Raw genomic sequence first — 21,921 nt, 5'->3', positions numbered from 1 at the left:
TACACAATGATCCAACGATGAATACCTTATCAAGGAACTTTGAAAAGAACAATTCCTTGATCTAAAACACTAAGACTCAAAATGCACATTTTTCATTATCAAAATTCATTATATTTCTTATTTAGTCAAAACTAAAAACAACAGAACATCAAGCTGTGGCAAACCTTAAAGATATAACATTTCCTTACATAACATACTGTCTTTTGGGAAAAAGAGATCGCTTTCTGAAAGTTTATCAGCTGACAACTTCAATGGAATTTTTTTCTTAAGTCTTTGGTAACATTTGTCTCTGCAACCAAAACAAGCAAAATGTTTCACTGTCAATCTGAAACTTAAGTGTTTGGGCTTTTTTTAAAATTTATTTATTTTGATCAAACTATGTTTATCTGGAGATTTTAAAATGTATCCCTTTGAGATAAACTGACAGACTACTGAAACAAGGAAGGTTGATGAGGTAACTTGTTTAAAAAAAAAAAATACTTGGCAGTCAACCCAAGGAAACTAGTCTGACAGCTTGTCTGAATTTCTTCTGGATTTCCTGCCTATTTACAAGATTCAGTTTGATAAACTAAGACCTTTGGAGCAAAGCTGTGCATTAACAATGAACCACAATAGGAACTCACTCTGAACCACAACAAACTCCACTTAGGAGGCTTGGTCCCAGGGAGAAGAAATGCTGGAAAAAAAAAACCGTCTAAAATCCTCAAGGTTTACACAGCAACCAAGCTTTCACAGTGAATTTTCTGTTTCGTTTCTTAGCTTTAGATTCCTGGGCAAGACTGCCCCATCCCCCACATTCAATACACTATGAAAGGCTGCACACCCACTAATCTTCCATACAAATGTAAATTCGCTGTCGACAAGGGTGGAGGAAAGAGTTCATTCATCTACAGACCAACTGTTTTCATACTGTACCATAGCAAGTATATTCCAAAGAGACACCAGCTTCCAGGCAGAAACAAGTTCCTTGGCGCAAGCCCCTTCGAAAGCTAACACCTTTGGAAAGGAATCTTCAATTAAACTTTGGTATTTACAGAATGTTGAATTCACTGTGCAAACGTTCTTGTTCTGAAGTTAAACTGGCATTAGAACAGAATGGAAACTAGCTTCTCTGATGTCACATTTCAAGTACAATACCACATTTTTCGATAGGTAGAGAAGCCTTTTTCAATATACGCTGCAAATTTAAACCTGAAGAAATATAATTTCTGTTTAAAGAACATTTAGATGACATTGCCAAAATTGGCATTCTCTTACTTTAATATAAGACAATCCTCATGCTCTAGAGACATTCAGATTTAAACATCAGCAGTGAATACCTCTAATCAGAATGGCGACAAAACTAAAGCTCGAGCACCCAATACCAACTTGTGTGCTTCCCGAATGAAAGGTATTGATATTTACTGAAAAGTTTATAGAAACAGCAAAACCTGTAGTTTCAAGAATCCCACACGAAAGACGTCAAGAATCCAGCTAGTCCAGGAGCTATTTTGCCATAGAAATTGTTTATACTAAAGCTACAAAATATGGACGGATCTCATATCTCATGCAGGCACACGCTGGGAAACACCCCCAAAATTTTACTATACGTAAGATTTCCTCCACTGTCCTCTTCAGTTCTTCCACACTCCTGGCTAGTAGCACTCTTCCTGCTGCCTCACCACAGCAGTAGTGGTTCGCATATACCTATACAAATTCTCTGTAAACTCTTCCCAACTTTCCTGCTTCCACTTCATACTTCATCAATAAAACCACACTTAACTTTGAAGTACAAGCTAGACAATTTTCACATAGAGATAGCACTTCCTTTACAGAGTTAAAGAGTTTTAAGCACAAGAAATTGCAGAGGTATGAGTCTCTACCAAGCTGTATTTCACTGTATTTTCCACTCACTTGTATCCATAGAGTATTTGTCATTTTGGACACTTGGTTCTTCAGAACAAACACTTAACGCTTCGCAAAATAAGGAACTCTTCTACTAAACTAGCATAACATTTACAAATAATTAATTAGACTGCCAAACATACTCATTAGGAAAAGAGAGTTAACAACTGATTTTTCTTTAATTATTCTGCTCAGAATAGAGTCTACATCACTGAATATATTTTTCCAATTTAATCCACATGCAATTCATTTCAATACACCTTGAATTTTACTTTGGTTTCCAGCTGACATTAAAGTGCTTGGACAAGTCTCCCAAGATCATACCATTTTGCCTGCTTAAGATGACATGCGTTCAAACACTGCCTTTGAAATAATCACTTGAAGATGATAAGCCAAAACATTTGGAGTCAGAGGGTTTTACTCTCCCCTACTCTCCTTGTCTATACCAGACTAAGCTTGCATTGAGGCATCTCACAGCAGTTTTTTGCTGATGGATTCTGACAGATTTTTATTCTTCCTTTTCTGGTCTCAGACAAAATATTGCTATTCACCTCTCACAATTTTGTCATCCCCTTAAAACACTACACAGGTTAAAAGATGTTCATTTTAAAAGACGTTCATTTAAGCTCAACATGAGCCAGCAATGTGCGCTGGCAGCCCAGAAAGCCAACCGTGTCCTGGGCTGCATCAAAAGAAGTGTGGCCAGCAGGTCGAGGGAGGTGATTCTGCCCCTCTACTCTGCTCTCGTGAGACCCCACCTGGAATACTGCATTCAGCTCTGGAGTCCCCACCATGAGAAGGAAACGGACCTGTTGGACCAGGTCCAGAGGAGGGCCATGAAGATGATCTGAGGGCTGGAGCACCTCTGCTATAAAGACAGGCTGAGAGAGTTGGGGCTGTTCAGCCTGGAGAAGAGAAGGCTCCAGGGCGATCTTATTGCAGCCTTCCAGTACCTAAAGGGGGCCTACAGGAAAGCTGGAGAGGGACTTTTTACAAGGGCATGTAGTGATAGGACAAGGGGTGATGGATTTAAACTGGAAGAGAGGAGATTTAGATGAAATATAAGAAAAATTTTTCACTCTGAGGGTGGTGAGGCACTGGAACAGGTTGCCCAGAGAAGCTGTGGGTGCCCCATCCCCGGAGGTGTTCAAGCCCAGGTTGGATGAGGCTTTGGGCAACCTGGTGCAGTGGAAGGTTTCCCTGCCCATGGCAGGGGGGTTGGAACTAGATGATCTTTGAGGTCCCTTCCAACCCTAACCATTCTATGATTCTGTGATTTTATTTTTTTTTTTATTCTTCCTCTCCTCCAGGATCTGTGTCAGACCTCCTATTTTAATGAGTTCTCTTGTATTGTTTTGTTTGATTTTTTTCTTTAAAATCTAATTTTTGTCAAAAAAAACAGATACATAATAATAATTTGGCCATCTCAAACTTTTTTGGTTTTGTTTAACAGAACCTATTACATTTAGTTAGGGGAGAAGAAACAAAAGTCAGTAAGAGATGTTGACTTAGAGCCTCAAAGAATATTTCTCAGAGGAAAAGTGTGACATTTGTTATTTTAAAAGGCATGTGAAGACAATCTCTTTCCATAAAACTAGCAGGCAAAAAAATGCTTGGATTTCAAAATAAAAAGCAAAAAATGTATCTTTTACAGTTCTTTATAGTTATAGTTACACTTTACTCCAAATACAATTAAAACACACAATTCCTGTGCATGACACTACAATACTGCCATGTCCAGCAATGAACATTCATAAAAACAAACGTGGTTCATTGCAGCAGCAATACTTTTACAATATATGTTCTTTAAAGTGTTCAGACATCCTATTAAATTACTAATATAACATTGAGCTTAGCAGTTGAAATCTCTTGTTCTTTGTTTAAAAAAATATCTACGCTTACCAGAAAAAAACTGAAATATGATTTTCATGCATCATTTGAATTGTCACCTGGGCTTTTGTCTCAAGAACTGACAGAGAATATCAATGTGTTAATTGAAACAAGCAGTGTAATCCACAGGACATCTTTAGCATATGTTTCTTTCCAAGGACTGAGAAGAGCTTTCTTGGATTTTGCAGCACTGGAGTCTAACGCTTCCATTTTCAAGCTAAAAATATGAATAAAAGTCTTACATGTTTACATTAATATGTATTTTCACAGCAGTGTCTTTCCACAGGAATCACACAACATTTTGTGTCTCTGTTTTGAGACCTCAAAAAATAAAGTGGCAGTATGGTAACATCGCCATGAAAGCATTGAAAACCCCATCTTTAAAGCCTTATTTCTCTTTATAATTCAAAAGGCCCAGAAAAATAAAACCAATCAGAAACCTAGCTCCATGATGGAACATGCTTACTGATGAAGGAGAATGAGCTTGTGGATGTAACAAGGCAAAGCTCAATACTCAAAGCTATCATAATTTAAAATTAGACATAATTATCCTTAACAAAACCAGGCACTGTGGAAAGGGGCTTTGGAACAGCTGCTCCTCTTCAATTTAAACGCTCATTTGTTTTACATTGACCTAGAAATCAGTATCCTCCTAACCAAAAGCCAATTAGATAATAGTGTCTCTTTCAAGCTTGTAGAATACTAATTTTTTAATGTCTTTAGTAGTGAAAAGCAAAGAAATAAACTGCAGATGATGCCACAAGTATGCTCTGCTCCAATGCACACTACCAAAATGTGAGGGTTCCCTTCCCTCCTTTCTGAAAGGTCAGATTTAGGGTCCAGGAAAGACACCCAGCACTTTCTTGTGTGAACCTTTCTGTGCAGTCTCAGCTTAGGACAACCACAGAACACTGCAAAGGCAGCGTGTGGGAAGATCTTCAATTTGGTGGAGTAGCATCCCGCCATTCCTTCCACAGCAAAAGTAACATGTCAAACTGACAGCAAGGAAGTGTTACAAAAAATGTTTCAAAAGCTGTCCTTCCAGCCTTGCCCAGAGTTAGGTCACCAACATCATTGTTTTTGGAAACAGAAGGATGTCAGATTCTGTCAGTACTGCAATATAAACAAGCTGCTTCTCAAGCAACAGAACTAAAGACACCCAGTTTCCTACAGGCTTGAGTTTGCCATCATGCTCCCTCCCATAGCCCTTACAGAGGTAACTCCTGTTTTACCTCCACCCAACTGGAGACAGCATCTCCTCCCGCTAACCAAGAGCTGTCATATTTGAATGTCAACCAGTGCTGCCAAGCCACAATAAACAACGAACTGTGTATCTCTCAGAGAACGTGGGGGAGCGTCTCTTACTCAGTTCCAATTTCATAAGAATTGCAATTATAATTATTTTTGACATTTCTTCTTCTTTTCAAGCCTGGATGAAATTGGCCAGTGGCTTGGAAGTTACCAGGAAAGAAGGAATAATTGCAGAAACTTTGATTTCCTACCACTGCTCAATGTTTCTGGTACTCAGAATCATTTACACCATTACTTTCAACTTTGGTTAAAGCCAATGTCAAAAATACATATTTATCTACAGATCTGTTCCAGCTCTAAACAGACAAAAGGATGATCAGTGTCAGTTTGATTACATTCAAACACAAAGCCGTAAGATTTCTTGGTCTTCTGAGTCTTGGCAGCATCCCTAGAGAAAATTGTTTCTGTGAAAGAAGTAGAGCTTTTCCTAAATGCATGAAACAAAAGAAGCTTCTCAGAAGACTGGTATGATACTGAGCCTGACAAGATTCAGAAAGAAACTAATTAATGCAGGAAACTACATTAGAAAACAGAGCATTCAATTCTACCAAAGCATTAGGTCTTCATATAAGAAAGAAACACTGGCAATCGCCAGTAGCAATCCACAGTTCCATGCTGGAAAATAAACTGCTAATGCAAAAGGTGGATGGTTTAATATTGAAAGGAGCCTTCCGAAATTGCCAAAGTTGTGAAGTAAACAAGCCTATATTGACAGAAAGATCTCACAGCAGAACTCAAATCTGAACAGTCAAGGCAGAATTCAAGGGAAGGAGAAGCTCTTTCCAGAATAGGTAATGAAGCTGAAGAAACACCTGTCTCCCAAGGTTTCCTTCTCAAGTCACTGAAGTAGAAAGCAACTAAATGAAAGCGTGAGCTGCAATGGACAAAACAGAAACACGACAACAGCAGCACGATTCTAAATATACCTCATCAAAGTTATCGGGCATCAGCACTATCAGTTTATTGTAGGAGTTTGCTCTGTCCTGCACTCCTTAATTTCCCACACTAGCAGCCTCCTTTCTTTCTCAGTACTGCCTTCAAAGCTTCTTTTGCAACAGGAAGCAGAGGAAAAGTCAAAAAAAAGACAATTTCCACACAGCCAAACAAGAGTCGAGGAGTAAGCAGATTATCCACAAGGTTTCAGAGCAGCTAGGATGATGTCAATCCCGGATAAAATAATTATTTTAATCCTGTATCAGCTTTTTCAATTGAAGTAGAAGTAACATCAGTTGTTGAGATTTTTATGGAAAAATAAGGTTGCAAATAAATCACTGCAATTCCTGAGAAAAGTTCTTAAGTGTTTTTGGATGGAGAAGGTGAGGGTCAGAGTGTTTAAATTACTGCCTCTGCTGATAAACATGTAGACATCAGACTTGGAATTGTTTAGAGCTTTTCAGTTGTCTGCAAACTGCATTTCTAAAAAATGTATCTCTAGGGAACAGCAAAACTTTCTGGGTTAAGAACCTGCCAATCAATTGTATTTGTAAAAGTAGCTGTCAGAAGAAGAACTGCTACTGAGTATGACCATTCTGCGTCAACAGAACAGTCACGCATATAACATTATTCGGCATTTTCGACTTATATTTTGAACCAGAACTGAGCACTGCTATGGATAAAAGCAAGGTTACCTCTCCTCCCCATGGGCTCTTTGCTAGAGCTTCACCTCTCTTATGAAACAGTCACTGAACATGTAAAGTCTACTCTCACCATGTCCCAGTGTGGCATGTCTCCAGTCTGCACATAAGTAACAGAAGTCTCCCACCAGCATTTCATTCTGCAGTGTCTGATCCTCCTCGGCACACTGCAGTCAGCATCACCTATCCTGGTCAGACATCACCTATCCTGGTCTACCCCAACCATTTAACCTTTCCCATGTACTTTGAGGACACAATATTGGGACACAGAACTGCATATAAATGAGACAGCCAGTCCTCAGCATAGCCATGTCAGAATTCCAGCATTTTATGGGATTACAGTAATTATCTGTAAAACATATAGTAAGAAAAGTAATAACTATACTTACAAGTAGTGAACATTATTATACACTTTCCACTACTCTGAACTGAGGGATTCACCACAGAACAGAAGCTTATAACAAAAACGATAAGCTCAATTATGTAGCATAGGTGAAATGGGAGTTAAATCAACTTTATCCATTTTACTTAACACAAAATGGAGTTTAACCAACCTTTCACTGCTTGCTCCAGAGTGTGAAATTGTGATTACCTATTTTGAACCCCTAAACTACTGAAGTTTCCTGATGTGCAAGGAAAAACGGAGCTAACAATTACTAATGGTTCTCTGTAACTATTCTCAGATGGAGATTTGATAATCATCAAGCTTTGCCGGCATTGTAAGAGCCTTGTTAATAATAAGATAAAAAAGAAATCAGATAGCAGATGGAAGGGCACGCATCATTACTGTACTTCTTCAATGAAGTTAGGCAACACAATACCTTTACCTTGAAATTCTTGCAATTTATAGTAAGCCAGAGGGAAGATCAGCAGTTTACCTTTTGCTTATGGAAAAATAGAGGAATTCAGCAATTAGAACAGTAAGGGATACCTATCACATCATCGTAGAGCCAAGTTTAACGGCCAAGCATGCCTCCAGTTAAATGGGTTTTAATCCATTCTTCACACTTTCCCAGAGAAGCTGATACCACAGATTTGTCTGACAATAATCCGCATGGAACGGAGTCCCACAAGGTTTTCATCTCATCTCATTTATAGAAAGATGTGCTGCCATTTTCTTTTTAAATATAATCTACATATAATTTCTAAATAACCTTTAGCATTAAAAAAAAAAAAGAGAAAAAAAAAGAAGATAAACCTTCCATTCAATTTATGAGAGTGCTCTCTTGGAATTAAGTTGGTACATAAATCAGCTGGTTTGTTTGTAGATATTACCTGATATTCACACATATTCATATCAGCCATAAGAAGGTCTAATTTTCTTTCTACTCTATGCCTGGTATAATTCAACTATTTCTCAGTCAGCAACATTTTAAATGCAGTATGTAACTTACATCAAGAAAATAAACATGTCAGGAGGCAAGTAACCATACAGAAAATCAGAAGATGTCATTGTCAAATATACCACTTTAAACAGCTGCCAATTTAATCAGGATTTATGCTGATGCCTGATCAATATAATTTGACAATATTGACATGGTACTTTTCCTCTCAATCCAGATAGTTCTGCCTGAACGCGATACTAGAAATTGTTCCTCTTTTCTTTCACAAACCTCATCATTTTATCTTGCCAAAGTTCTCTAATTATTTAATTGGCCTATTTTGTTCTAATAAGATTTAAAACTTCATTGGTAATAAATGTATGCATGTGTTTTAAATTCACAACACTCTACATATTTTACTTGAGTTTGAAATAAATTATTTGAATAATTTAATTTTAAGGCAAAACAACAAAAATTTACTTAAGACCAAACAAATAGTTATCAATAGATTTAATACCCACAAACAATTTTACATTATATACTGTCATTTGAGCAGAGTCAAAGAGCTTGTGGATAAAATCCCATGATTCAGAACACCGTTCATTTAGCAAGGAGATACTACAGAAACAAAGGTTGAACTAGAACTAGTATTGTAAGAAAGATGTGGAAATTTTTCCTTCTAGCACTTAAAAGGGACCTACAAGAAAGCTGGAGAGGGACTTTTTACAGGGTCATGTAGTGATAGGACAAGGGGTGATGGCTTTAAACTGAAAGAGGGGAGATTTAGATTAGATCTAAGGAAGAAATTCTTCACTCTGAGGGTGGTGAGGCACTGGAACAAGTTGCCCAGAAAAGTGGATGCCCCATCCCTGGAGGTGTTCAAGGCCAGGTTGGATGAGGCTTTGGGCAACCTGGTGCAGTGGAGGGTTTCCCTGCCCATGGCAGGGGGGTTGGAACTAGATGATCTTTGAGGTCCCTTCCAACCCTAACCATTCTGTGATTCTATGACATTTTGAGCAATCGTAAAACTAGCACAAGAGACAACTCCGGAGCTTTCACACTAAGATTCCCAGAGCAACAGTCCACAGCCCAAAGAATTTACAGTGGAGCAGGACTAAGGAAGTCACAGTAGAAGTACAGTTGCGCACAAAGCAGTCCGAATTCACAACTTTTTTGGCTATCATCAAATAATAAGAACTAATTTTTACTGTGGAGAGGTCTTGTTCCTGTTTTCTGGGAGCAGGGGAAGCCACAGAGAAAAATAAACACTTCTGAGAGAACACAGGAAGGAAAGGAGAGGTTAGAAACATCAGAGCAGGCAGGAGGGATCTTAAAAGGGATCTAGCTCATGCTAGAGACAGCAGTGTGCAAAGCCGCAAACAGGCAACCAAGGTGAGCAACACTGATGAAACGTGAGTAGTAATGAACATTCTGACCTTTGTCTTCAACCCTTGGATTCTCCACACTGTGATAAACACACTACGTATTTTCCTTGGCAACGGCTCATCCATTAAATTAGTTCCATGACCAATATTTGGAAAATTTAAGATGCAAATTTGCCAAAAGTACCTTTGCAGACTTAACTATTTGAAACAAATATGTAATAAAGTTTCAAGTCTTTGTGTGAAAAATTTAGTGCGTGCACTGTAACTTTATTCGTGTAAACAAACCACACAGCAGTATTCTCTATATTAAAGGTGCGCAAATACTTATTTCTAATTGAGTGAAGACAAATACAGAAACCACTTTAGACATGAAGTTTCATGTTTTATTTAAACTCCAAGGCAGAGAATTTTAATTCCAAGTTTCACGTAATAATTTGTTTTCATGCACAAATTATGAACCTTGCCATCAAAGTTCATCATGTAACTACTTTTACTGTCACTACGCCGAATGACCACATTAAAATAATGAGGTTTCAGCATTCATATCTTCAATTACAGCTTTGTGGCTTCAAGCACTTAAAGAACAAATGCTGCCATTAACCTAGACCTTACCCCTCAAATATGCACCAAATATATTAATAGTGTTACTGAATCATGAGGTCATTGTGAAAATGTAAGTCTCAATGGATTTCATCACAAAGCAAAATCTTCAGGATTTTAACAGGATATTATTTAAGGTATAAAATTAAAATCTCTCATTAAGTTATCTCAACAGCTCATTTAATTTATCAGGCTCAAAAAATATTTTAAAGGTTATTTTAGGTTAATTACATTTCACATCCTTTTATGACAGATCTGAAACCCTGCACAACTTTCAATCCTCTATTACAAACACTTCCCCTTGCCAATAACTTTAAGTTCACATTGACACACATTTTTGCATACTCGCATTATAGTCTTAACATGACAGCATTTTATATTCGTGATGTATACAGAATTTTTTTTTTTAATGGAAACTTGGTCATTGCAATAAATAACAAAAGCGTGAAGCACCTCAGTCAGATGTTCCACACTATTTACTAATAAAACAGCTTGGGTAAGCTTGTTTTTTTGAACACATAAGGCACCCTCTCAGCAAATTTTGCACTATACATACTTACTTAGCCACAACTGCTTTTCAGTGAAAAAAACACTCATCAATCCAAAGTGCCACAATACAAGAATTCTCCTCATCTATTCCTATAATGAAGAAAGCTTTGAAAACACAGCCTGGCCATTATTTATCCTAGTCCCTGTTCACAAAGAGAAAAACTACAGATACTGACTCTAAATCAAGCTCGCTAGCGTAATGGTTATTCTGACTTCATACCTCATGTTCTCACAGCACAAGGACTCTGCAGCTCTCACCAGAGAAGAGTTTCAAACTCACTTGAGTTAGCAATAACAACATAGCAAAGCCAGGCAGGAGATCAAGGTATTCCCTGGCTTTTGAACAATTACTTTAAAATCTAATTATCTTTAACAGTCAGAAATTAGAGAATGACACAGGCACACTATATACAGTGACTGCAGGGATAAGTTATTTCATAGCACCATCCATTTGAGCTTCAAACATTTTGCAAGCATTAATAAACTGTGCTTGACAGGAAGTCTGTGAGGTATGCTCTACTCCCAGTTCTACTGATGACCAAATGACTTAACCTCTCTGTATCTTAGTTTATCAAAGTTCAGGTATCAGGATTGTTGCATAAGTCTCAGGCTTTAGTGCTGTGTTTCACTTACAAGGCCACACTTATCTCTGCCAAGAGATTTCACCTCTCTCCCTCTAGTAATCTCAAGGTAATAAGGACTTTAGATTAACTCTTAGGAGAGATTCTGAGCTGCAGCTGTTCAGAGATGAAGCATATAAACCACCATATTCCCGTTTTCCTCCAAGTGGTAAAATAAGCAGTCACTGAGTCTCAAGCTAACACTGTTTGGATAGCTGGAATGACACACTGCATGGCATGGATAAACCAGAATGATACAGTATAGGAAAACATACCGACCAAAAACCGGGAGTCAAACCTGGAGGATTATGATACTAATTTCTAGAGCATCTCCAAAGCTTTTTCTCAAAGAGTTACAGGCGATTTTTATAGATGTCCTAAAGCTCAAAACAGTTTACATTACTGGAACAAAGTAGTTGGAAACCTACGCAAACAAGCTATTTCATTTTTAAAGACTGATCCTCCTATTATCACATCCTAGGAAACAGTTCCCAGAAGTGTTACCAGACACAGAAGGCAGTCATATTAAAATACTAAATGCAGACATCTCATGCTGCCTTTCTACAGAAATATCTGCCAAAAATAACCAAAAAACAGCCAATTTTCAACTATTTTAAATTAAAAACTGGAATGTCTATTGTCTACATGAGTAAGTTTTCATATAGAGGTCAATAAGCACCACAGAATAACACTCTCATGGAACAAAGCCTCTGTGAAAATGTGTGTTCAAGACAGTTTGAATAATTCTTTATATTTTATCTTAAGTTCCTCACAGCTCCCCAAGCAAAAAGCTAATTTTCCATGCACACTACAGCAGTTTCTCACTTTACAACTACTATAGTGCTGCTGTCAGGAACAGAACTGACTGCATGTGCCAAAAATCAATTCAACATATTCATAGACAAAAAAAAAATAACATGCAGCATCTGAAGATAATGAGAACTGCAATCATTCAAACTGACAGTCTAGTGCCTAACAATTATCACAAGGCAAGTTTTATGAATTCATATTTCCTACGATGACAAGCCTCAGGTTACCAGAAGGGTGTTCAAATTTTCTTTCAAGTATGAAAATCTCCTCTGAGCCAATGAGTCCACTCCAAACTGGAATTCACTTAACTGAAGAAAGTAAAAAGATGCTGACTGCATTTAAGTAATATGCTGAAGTTTCTTCAGAGCAAGATGCTGACTGTGTTTAAGTAACATGCACTATATATTAAATGTAACTTTAGTACAGAACTTATCACAATTATTTGCTGTTCTTTACGAAGATACACGCGAATTATTCAGAATGGAGTTTACTAGTGAAAAACTTATCAGGACTGTCAGTTCTGAATGTCACTGTGAAGCAGGCGTCCTGAATCTACCATGAAATCACACGGAATTATAGCATATGCATTTTAGTTTTCCTACCAGAGACACTTTAAAGCTGTGACAAAGGTAAGTCTCCGTGTGCACTCTAAACACTGCCCAATGCTCAGAATACTTAAACACATTCAAAGAAGCTCTTCTGCAGCTTGCTTACATCATTTACTTCTCTGCAAAGGCCTTATACTAATGTTACTCATTATCAGATCCCAATTCCTTGTTCTTACTTTCAAGTTTCAAAATTCAGCTCATGCCAATACGTTCAACTCTGTCTAGAACTTGCTCCCTACTTCTTCCTCAAATCCAGTTCTTTCGAACAAATGCAAGCTTGGACACTGCTTTATTTCTTCGAGCAACATCCATCTTCTATCTATCTCCTTATAACCACATCTTCCAAAATTGATAACATGCCCAAACTCTGACAGATTCACCCATAGACTCTGCAGCATAAGTAAATGCAAATTTTTAATTAGTATGACATAAACTTAGACTTCACATGGTCTTAATTTGGAAATCCACTTACTTTCCACCTCAGGTTATTACAATTACAACTGCTATTTTAAAATACAATTTCCATGACTTTACACAGTAATAAAATCCATTCATACAACTATAGTTTCTGTTATCTTCTGCCTTTCTAACAATATAAAAATATCAAATTGTATTTGTACAGTCAAGTATTGAAAGTTCTCTACTCCCTAAAACAATTTATGATCTTCATCAGCATATTCTTAGACAAAAATATTTTCAGCTGTGTTAGCAACATTTAAATAGTCAACATGATACCACCTAAAATGCAAATTAAAAGTGAAGTTATCTGTGACAAAACATTTTGGGAAAAGAGCAGCTGCACGTTTCAGAACGCACAAATGTAAATGAAGTTGTCTGGTCAGATTCAAATGTCTGCTTCTGTAGTAAGCACACAGTCGTTCGGCAGGAGGCAGCTCTATGCACAACCGGCATTAATGACTTGTCCCCCAACTAGTATTGTATTTTTCAATAAAAAGCGACTACATCTAACTCTTTTATGAGGAGGTACAAGTCTAAACCCTATGAAACTCACCTCTCCGCCATCATACATATCAAGCAGAAAGGCGAGAGCGCAGTGGAAGACCAGCTATTGTGCTTTGCAAACTAACATTTGATTTGCTCATCAGATACCAGCTAGTCACTACAAGCTCTATTCCTTGCAAGACCTCACCGCTGCGAAATTAACAACCACTACCCAGATGCGTGCATAAAGCAGAGATCCTAAATAACAAACAGCAAATCCATTAAAGCATTAGGGACTAAGTAGGAGACAGAGAATTTTCTTTCATAACTAGGAGGATTTTTGAAGCAAAGCATAAAGAAGCTTGAACTTCTAGTTCCACTACACTTCATCAAGCCTTTTGAATTATTAATTTCTGCACTGAAGTGACAATCGACACAGAATTCGGGTCTCCTTCAGCTATAGCCTACAGGAAAACACCTCTAGCTCTTCTTTAGGTTGTCTCTGTAGCAATGGCGTCATTTCGTGTCTAAAACGCAATTCACGATCCGGAGACCTCCAGTACTCCAGCACCACCTAGCAGGCCACAGACCAAAACACAACTAGGCAACAGCTGCTGACCCAAAAACTGCAAACAATGATGGTTTACATAATTAGCTCCAAATAGTTAAAAAAATAATAACAATCATCTTATTTTTTTCATAACTATCCCAACCATCATCTCTCTGTTACCAAAGAACATTGCAAACACGGTTTAGTATTAAAATATGAAGCTAATTCATACTTCAGCTGGGAAAAAAAAAAAAAAGCCAGCTTACTAGCAAGTACTTACTGCGGAACACGATCCCAGAAACTGCACGCCTGTGCTGTAAACCCACGAACAGCCCGCAGGATCTCCATAAAACGCTTCCCGACCGCTCGGCGCGGCGCGGTCGGGCCGGCAGAGGGCGGAGCTGCTCCGCGGACGCCTCGGCAGGAGACGGGAAAAACCGCCGGCGGCGGCACCTTTCCCGGGCGGATAAGGGAATCGCCTGAAGCTGCTCACCCACAAGCCCGAACCTGCGGGCAGCTAGCCACGCTTCCTGCTAGCCAGGAATGACACAGATTTGAATTACTTCCTTTTGTAAAGGAGAGCAACCTGCCCAGGGGAAATACACTCTTACAGGAAGTTTATGTATGAGGTACAATTGATCCCAATATATCCAAAATGAAATTAAGAAAAGCAAAGGAGTAAGAATGGAGAACAGTAATGTTCTCTCCTACACCTAAAAAGCGTGCTCCAACTTGGACATCAAGGATAACATGCCACCGTGTGAAGTCTATCTCAGTTACCAGGTTTCCAACATGCACTTCCTTGCGGAGCCAAGGACCCACCACCTCGAGGACGGCCGTTTTCTCGTTCCACTCCGTACTGCCTAATCCGCACAGCTTTGGGGAATTAAACCTTCAGAATAAATCAGGCTGAACGGGCAGAGTCACCAGCTCAGTGTTATTCAACACGGGAAGTTCTTCAGTTTGGCAGCAATTTCAAATCTCCCCATTTGAGCCTTTCTGTCCTCCAGATCGTTATGCAAAATCCAAGAGGCTTTTTTTTTTTTTTCTAATCACTTCCTCTAGAGCAAAACCAGGGAAAGGGGAACTATCTGGCACTCTCTACAACAGCAAAGAATTGCCTCATTTTGTTTTAACCGTTATCTTGCAAAGTAAATATAAAACCCTAAGTCATTTGAAATTGTCTCCAAAGAGGAGACTGACTCTACAAGGAAATCTTGCACATCTGGCATCGGAGGATTATCAGAGCACCAACTGCTTAGTCAGCAGTCTCTGAAGATGAAGAAATGGCTCTGACCACATACCATGTGGTACAGAATATAAGGAAGAAAGTTTACACCAAAGAGAGAACTGCAACCACCTGGCTAGAATCCTCAACCTCATTTTCAAAAATGATGTCCAGTTTTCCAGTTCAAGGAGTACAGCGAGTTTCAGTTCAGTACTGGGAACAGTTTAGAAAACTGAAGTTTTTATATTAAAAAAGAAGAAAAAATAAAAATAAAAGTTAAAAATCTCTTTCACAGAAGTATCTAATTTTCCACTAACGGGCTTCTTCAGATGTTTTCCCATCACGACGGTTGGCAGAAGGAACATGCATGGTTTCTTAATTCTTGGAACATCTCAAACTTTTCCAGGCATTAGGCAGTGAGCAATGCATGTAAGATGTAGCCCTAATTAATAGTAGCACACCATCAGATGTTATTTTCACAAAACGCTGGAAATGGGGCTCGAGATGCTCTCTGTGAGGGGGTGAGAGAGACACACAAAAAATCCCACCTCTCTCTCCACAAATGTAAATACATATTCGGCATTAGTGTAGTGCTCTACTTGAGCCACCTGTCCTTAATAACAAACATGAGGGGAAAATCTTCCCTTGCCCACCCATAAACGCTCCAGCCCTGGAATATTAATACCTTACAGCATTGCTTCTGGCAATCAATTTCATTCACATTGAGTTTTGTCAAAATAAATACTTGCAAGAAAGACACTCCCAATTACCTCCTCCACAACAATCACAACCTTCTCTTCACAAGCTCTTTTTCCTTTCTAAAATTAACGACCCAGACGCTCTTCAGGACTTTCTTCATAAGAGAAATGCATCCGTATTCCTGATCATTCACATCAGTTGCCTTCAAAACACAGTCCAACTTCTAGCTCTTTTTATGACAGGGTGCCTGCAGGTCGAGATTTCGGGTAAACACCCAAACTAAGTCAAAAGAGATTTTCCACATTATTATCCTTCTGTTCCTTAAACACATACTTTCACACGCACTCCCTGCACCCCTAGCTTTTGCTATATCTGAGTCTTGAGAACAGAAAACACCACACAGATGTCCAGAATGATGCTTTATGTCTTTTTTTTCTCTGATTACTTCCTTGGTTATCTTAAGGATTTATAAGTCTTAAATAGGATGTTCTCCACCAGAATTCAATCTACGAGGATCAGAGCCATGCGTCTTAAGCGTAGATGATCAACTGAAGGTCATCCTCTGAAATCCTCACGTATATTTAGAAGGCACACAGATCAGATCAACATCCATCATTCCACGATGGCAGCACTCGGCATTCAGTCTGCCCTGGCTTCTTTCTCAAGTCAAGGATCTAGTGGCAGCTGCTATGCAGACACATTAATCCAGCCTATCACACTTGTACAAGCTGAAAGATTCTGTACAACGATAAATTGTGCTTATGTAGTTTAGCATGTTAGAATTTGATATATTTCCAGTTCTTGAGTTGTTGCTGATAAGTAGCCTAGCTATCAGTCTTGTTCCAGAAGCTGTAGATTAATTTTTATAGATTTGCTATTGTTCATTTATCTTTTTTTTTATAGCTTTACAAATACTTTCAAAGTTGAAAAGAATGTAATTAAAGCACAGCAAACAATATGTAGGGTTAGTAGTGGTTACAAATTTAAAAAAAAAAAAAAAACAACAAAACAAACAAAAAAACACACACCAAAAAAACACACCACATTTCTGAATGCCAGCAAAGCAATTTAGCAAAGGAAAATCCACTGATATCTACAGTGCCAAAAAGAGGGAGCGGAAACAATGCACATAGCTTTGAGTGTTCTGGCTTTCCCGTACCACACTCCCACTTCGCTCTAGCTATCTGTCTATTGTACTATAACAAATAATAAAAGAATTAAATGCTCTAGCAATCAAGGCTGGCATATTAAAATGACACTCTGCATTACTGAACCTACTCATCTCTTAATAGAGCTGTTCTTCAAAGGAGATTAATTATACTGGCAAGAGACCTTTTGCTATTCTAATTTGAGAAACGTATTTCAATACCATAAGCATATTAAAACAGCTGCAAACATGTAACTAGCTCCAGGATCCCAGGACTCACTGCATTTAATTAGGTGTTCATCTTGTGACCAGCTCTTTAGTCATTGCTTTAGAAGTCCACTTCATATAAAAATTTTTAATTTCTAGACTTAATTAACTGCAACTGTAATTAACATACAGCCCACCATAAAGTATACAGATAGGAAAGGGACCATATACTTCAGTACCTAACACCATGACAGAGGGACAAATACTGCTTTAATTAGAAAGCAGAGAATTTTTATTTATTTTAAAATAAGTTATTGGCATTACATTTCATATCGCAACATTTGATGGACAGCACAAACACTGCCATGACAAACTGAAAATACATCATATTAGTAACACACAGAATTGCAGCACACAAACATCTCTGCAGCTCACTGAACTGTACACAAAGCAACAAACGAGTATTCCACATTAAATCTCTGAGAACTAATGCTTTGTTTTAAAGCACAGTTATTTTCATTAACTTAAGCTATGAAGCTTCAAGGCATTTGCCTGCCTCTAGAGAACAGGCCCGTATTTTAACATTACTTTTTTTAATCCCCGTCAGATAAGTACTTAGATGCCAAGTTCACACGAGCATTTTCCCTTCCTGTTGATATAGTCAAATTATAACCACTCTTAAGAACAGAAATTTAAGGCAAACACCAAACAGGCACCAAACTAAGACACAAGGCAATTAAATCAAATCAGAAGAATTTCAACATAGTAGCATGTCTGAAATTGCTAGGACCACAAACACCTCATTGTGAAATCAAAATTAGTGGTAACACAAGTACACTGCTTTTTGAACTTTAAAGATTTAAGTTTCTTTTCACAGCCTGATGGTGCAAAACTGTCTAGATCCCCCTAAAAATTCCAAGGGCTAACAATCCCAGTGATACATCCAAGGTACACCCGTTCACTTAAGAGGTTATTGCTTCTAATCAGCCTTACCACGTAATATAAATTCACCCAGTTACTTGCAGCTCTATAGAGCAGTGCACACCAATATTTCCTCGTTTGAGTAAAACTTGTTATACAGGCAACTCTACGGAAGTTCAGCAAAAAAAGCTTCTAGCTTTGCTTTTAGTCTACTGTTTAACAACAATTTCTGTTGCATATATGACTGCTCACAAATAACTATCTTTTCCTACTCTTTTCTCCTTGCACTTCAGCGATTTCAGATATTTAGAGGTAATAAGGAACATCTACAAACAAACTGTATGTCCCTTTTGGTTTGCAATTCAGTCTTGACTACATCCATTTGAATTTCCCCCCTATACAGAATACTCTCTACATAGAAAATGCTAATTTAGCAGATTAGCTAATTTAGCAACATTCTTCAAAAATATGTTCACTTCACCAAAACATTTCGACAGAAACCATGCAGAAGAGCAGATGTCAGCTCCAGCTCTTCAATTCCTTGGACAGTTATCCCTTTCAGCTTCATCTCCCCTAGCTATTCTCTAGGGAAATAGGCAGAGGTAGCTACTCAGAAAGCTGTTTCCCAACTAAACTTGTTTTAAATGGTCAAGTTCCCACGCCCACAACTCCCTAGGCTTCCAGGAATATTTTCTTTCAGGTATCAGGCAGCTTAAGTAGCATTGAGATGGAGCTTCCCAAAAAAGAAATTATTCTTCACACACACATCTTTTTTCCTGCTTTTTGTCAAAAGCACAATGAACATTCTCCTCCTAATTCACCTTCTATCCTAAAAAGGGCCCACAGGAACAAAACGTTGCATTCACTGAGCAGGAGCAGTGTAAAAGCAAGGTAAAAACTAAAGCACAGGATCACACCACTTTTTATTTATAGCACAAAATCATCATGAGTATTCCCAGACTCACTCACCAAACCAGCAGTAAGTGAAGGAGCAGATTGTCCTAGAGACTGATTTCTCATGCGAACCAGGTTTGAGGTATCTCCAGGTGGCTGCCACACCGTCTGTCCCACTCCACTGTGGACACTATTTGATAAGGGAAGTAACTGTTTTCCTTTAAAAATAAAACCAAAATAATATCAGCTTGTTTTTAAAAAAGTGTGCAAGTTTAAAATACAATTCTGAAAACAACTATTCCATGTGGAAAAAAGTGTTTAATAAAAAAAAAAAAAACAAAAACAAACAATTTACAGGTTTTCATAGGTTAGAACTTGTAAGAGCAAACTACCTGCGAATTCATTGTGTTTGATAACTAAGTATTTCCACCAAAATCTAGTTTACATTATGAGATAATGGGTAAATCCAAAGCCTTGTAGAAACAGACTTCTACCACTTTTTACCTTTCCATACTTCACACAGCTCAAAAAGGAAACAGTATTTGCCAGCCAATTAAACACTTTATTGCCCTATAGAGAGGAAACATTAATGTTGCAAAATCTCTTAAGTATAATTCTTAAAATTCTTGTGCAAATACATTCATAATTGTAAAATATTACCTCTTCCAAATAGCTTAGCCATCTAGACACACTGACGTTCCCCTACTGTTGGAACATTCAGCAGCAGATTTCATGCAGCTGTGATCAGAATATAGTCTATGTTTAAATATTGTTTTGCTTTGAACCATGGATGGATATTTTCTACCTAAAAAGTTTCACTGTTCAGCAATATCACATTATCTCAAAAGCAAAATGCTCTGTAGCTTTCCCAAGTCTCCCTGGTATCTGATTGATTAGTGTAGACTCTAATCACCAGTGCTATATACACAAACAGTGCGAAGAGTAGTTCCTGTCTCAACAAGTCCACACCATTGCACTTTACTGCAGGAAGAACAATAATCATTTAAAAGGATCTGCTCAACATGTTTTTTTCTAGTCAACATAACACTCCTTTTTGAAAAATGTCAAGCAGTAAATTTCCACAAAGAGAAAGACCCAAAGTCAGAGTATTTAGTGTTTTGACTCCATCAAGCTTGACAGTTTCCTTTTATGCACGATGTCATTCACAAAAAAAAAAAAAAAAAAAAAAAAAGAGAAGAAAGATAGTCTTGTGGTTAAAAACACATAAGTGAAAAAATCTGTAAATCTGGGTTCCATTATTAGCTTCCAGATGACTTCCTCTGTAACTTTGGTCAGTCAACCTCTGTGCTTCAGTTTCACCATCTGCAAAATGGGGGTGAATAATACCTCTTGTCCTTAAAATTAGGACTGTGAGACCAAATAACACACATCCCTCCCTTCCAAGCATGGTGAAGATAATTGCATTCAACAGATTATTACATGCTCAGATACTGCCATGGGAATCACAGGGGACTAAGACATTTATTGTAATAATTAGCAGGAAGTCGTCTACGTCTTTACTCCCATATACTGCAGAAAAACACTTTTTCCGCAGAGGCTGCAAGCTATTTTGCAAATTCACCTTCACCTTAGAATCAGATGTGAAATACCACATTCACTACATAAAAGCAGCTACACTATTTGGAAGACTGTCACACAAAATGATTAGTCATGATGCCAGGGGGGTGAGCAGTGGGAGTGGTGTCTTTCTTTTTTGTCTTTTTTTGCTGTTGTTTTTTTAACTTGCTTTAATTTTCTGTGAAAGTTACAAGCAAGGGGACAAGTACACATTAATAGAATGAGTCAAAGTGCATGAGAGATGAGAAGGCTCAAATCCAGCCAACAGAGACACAGCATATTAGTACCTTTTTCCCAGTCCCACTCAAGCTGCTTACAGCTGTGGACATGATTTTCATGGTTTGCTCGTTTTCAAGATTATGTGTAAATACAGTAACTCCTCTTGTCTAAAGAGATCTAAAACTACAGAAATGTACATTGCTGTAGTTATCTCAGTAAAGCACTGACAAAGATATCCTACAAGAGCAATTCAAACTATATAATTATCTAACAGTTCAAAATACCAGTGCTTGAGAGCAAAAGTAACATTATTTAAATCTCCATAAGACGTAGTTATCGATATCTTCTTTTAGTTTCACAAAATCTGAAGCCGGAAGACAGAATTCCATCAAGAGTCAAATCTAAGCCAACCAGTTTGTATGCACAATCATCTATACTCTTTAAAATTATTTTCTTCTGTTGCAAAAATAAGGTGTAATTATTTTTGGGATGCAGCTTGAAGCTAAAGCCTTTCTCTGCCATGTCTCAGACACCTACATTTAAAATATATATCTAAACATCTACATTTCCTTTATCCAATTGGGTCAAACCAGTCTTGTTGGGGCCCTTTTTTCCTTCCTGAATCAGGCTATAGTAGATTGAAAAGTCGTTAAGATGAAGCAACAAGTTCTGGAGAACATTATCATCTCAGAACAGAAAATTTAGAATAATGTTAACTTCAAACAGAAAAATTATTTTTAAAAAAGAAACAGAACTACTTCAGTTTTCATGCTTCCTCCTATTTACTTTTCTTTGCTTACTCCTACTCAAAGAAAAAAAAACACTCCAAAACTAAACAAAACAAAAAAAAACCCCACACCAACTACAGTACTATCTTCAGCTATTGTAATCAGCCAACAACCATGTACTTAAACTTCTGCTCT

The 21,921-nt window shown here is 37.8% G+C and overlaps 1 protein-coding gene across 5 annotated transcripts in view; it reads right to left on the bottom strand.

Annotated features, from left to right (window-relative positions):
- MAST2 (microtubule associated serine/threonine kinase 2) overlaps positions 1-21,921 on the bottom strand; it is a 194,868-nt gene that overhangs the window by 151,597 nt on the left and 21,350 nt on the right. For all 5 annotated transcript variants that reach the window (XM_086617846.1, XM_086617847.1, XM_086617848.1 and 2 more), the window contains exon 3: positions 19,277-19,419. In XM_086617846.1, coding sequence (XP_086473972.1) covers positions 19,277-19,419 — 143 coding nt within the window. The remainder of the gene's footprint in view (positions 1-19,276; positions 19,420-21,921) is intronic.

The sequence above is a fragment of the Tauraco erythrolophus genome, chromosome 10 (genome assembly GCF_009769465.1).
Source record: "Tauraco erythrolophus isolate bTauEry1 chromosome 10, bTauEry1.pri, whole genome shotgun sequence".
Taxonomy (NCBI): Eukaryota; Metazoa; Chordata; class Aves; order Musophagiformes; family Musophagidae; genus Tauraco; species Tauraco erythrolophus.
This window is presented reverse-complemented; position numbering and strand designations above follow the sequence as displayed.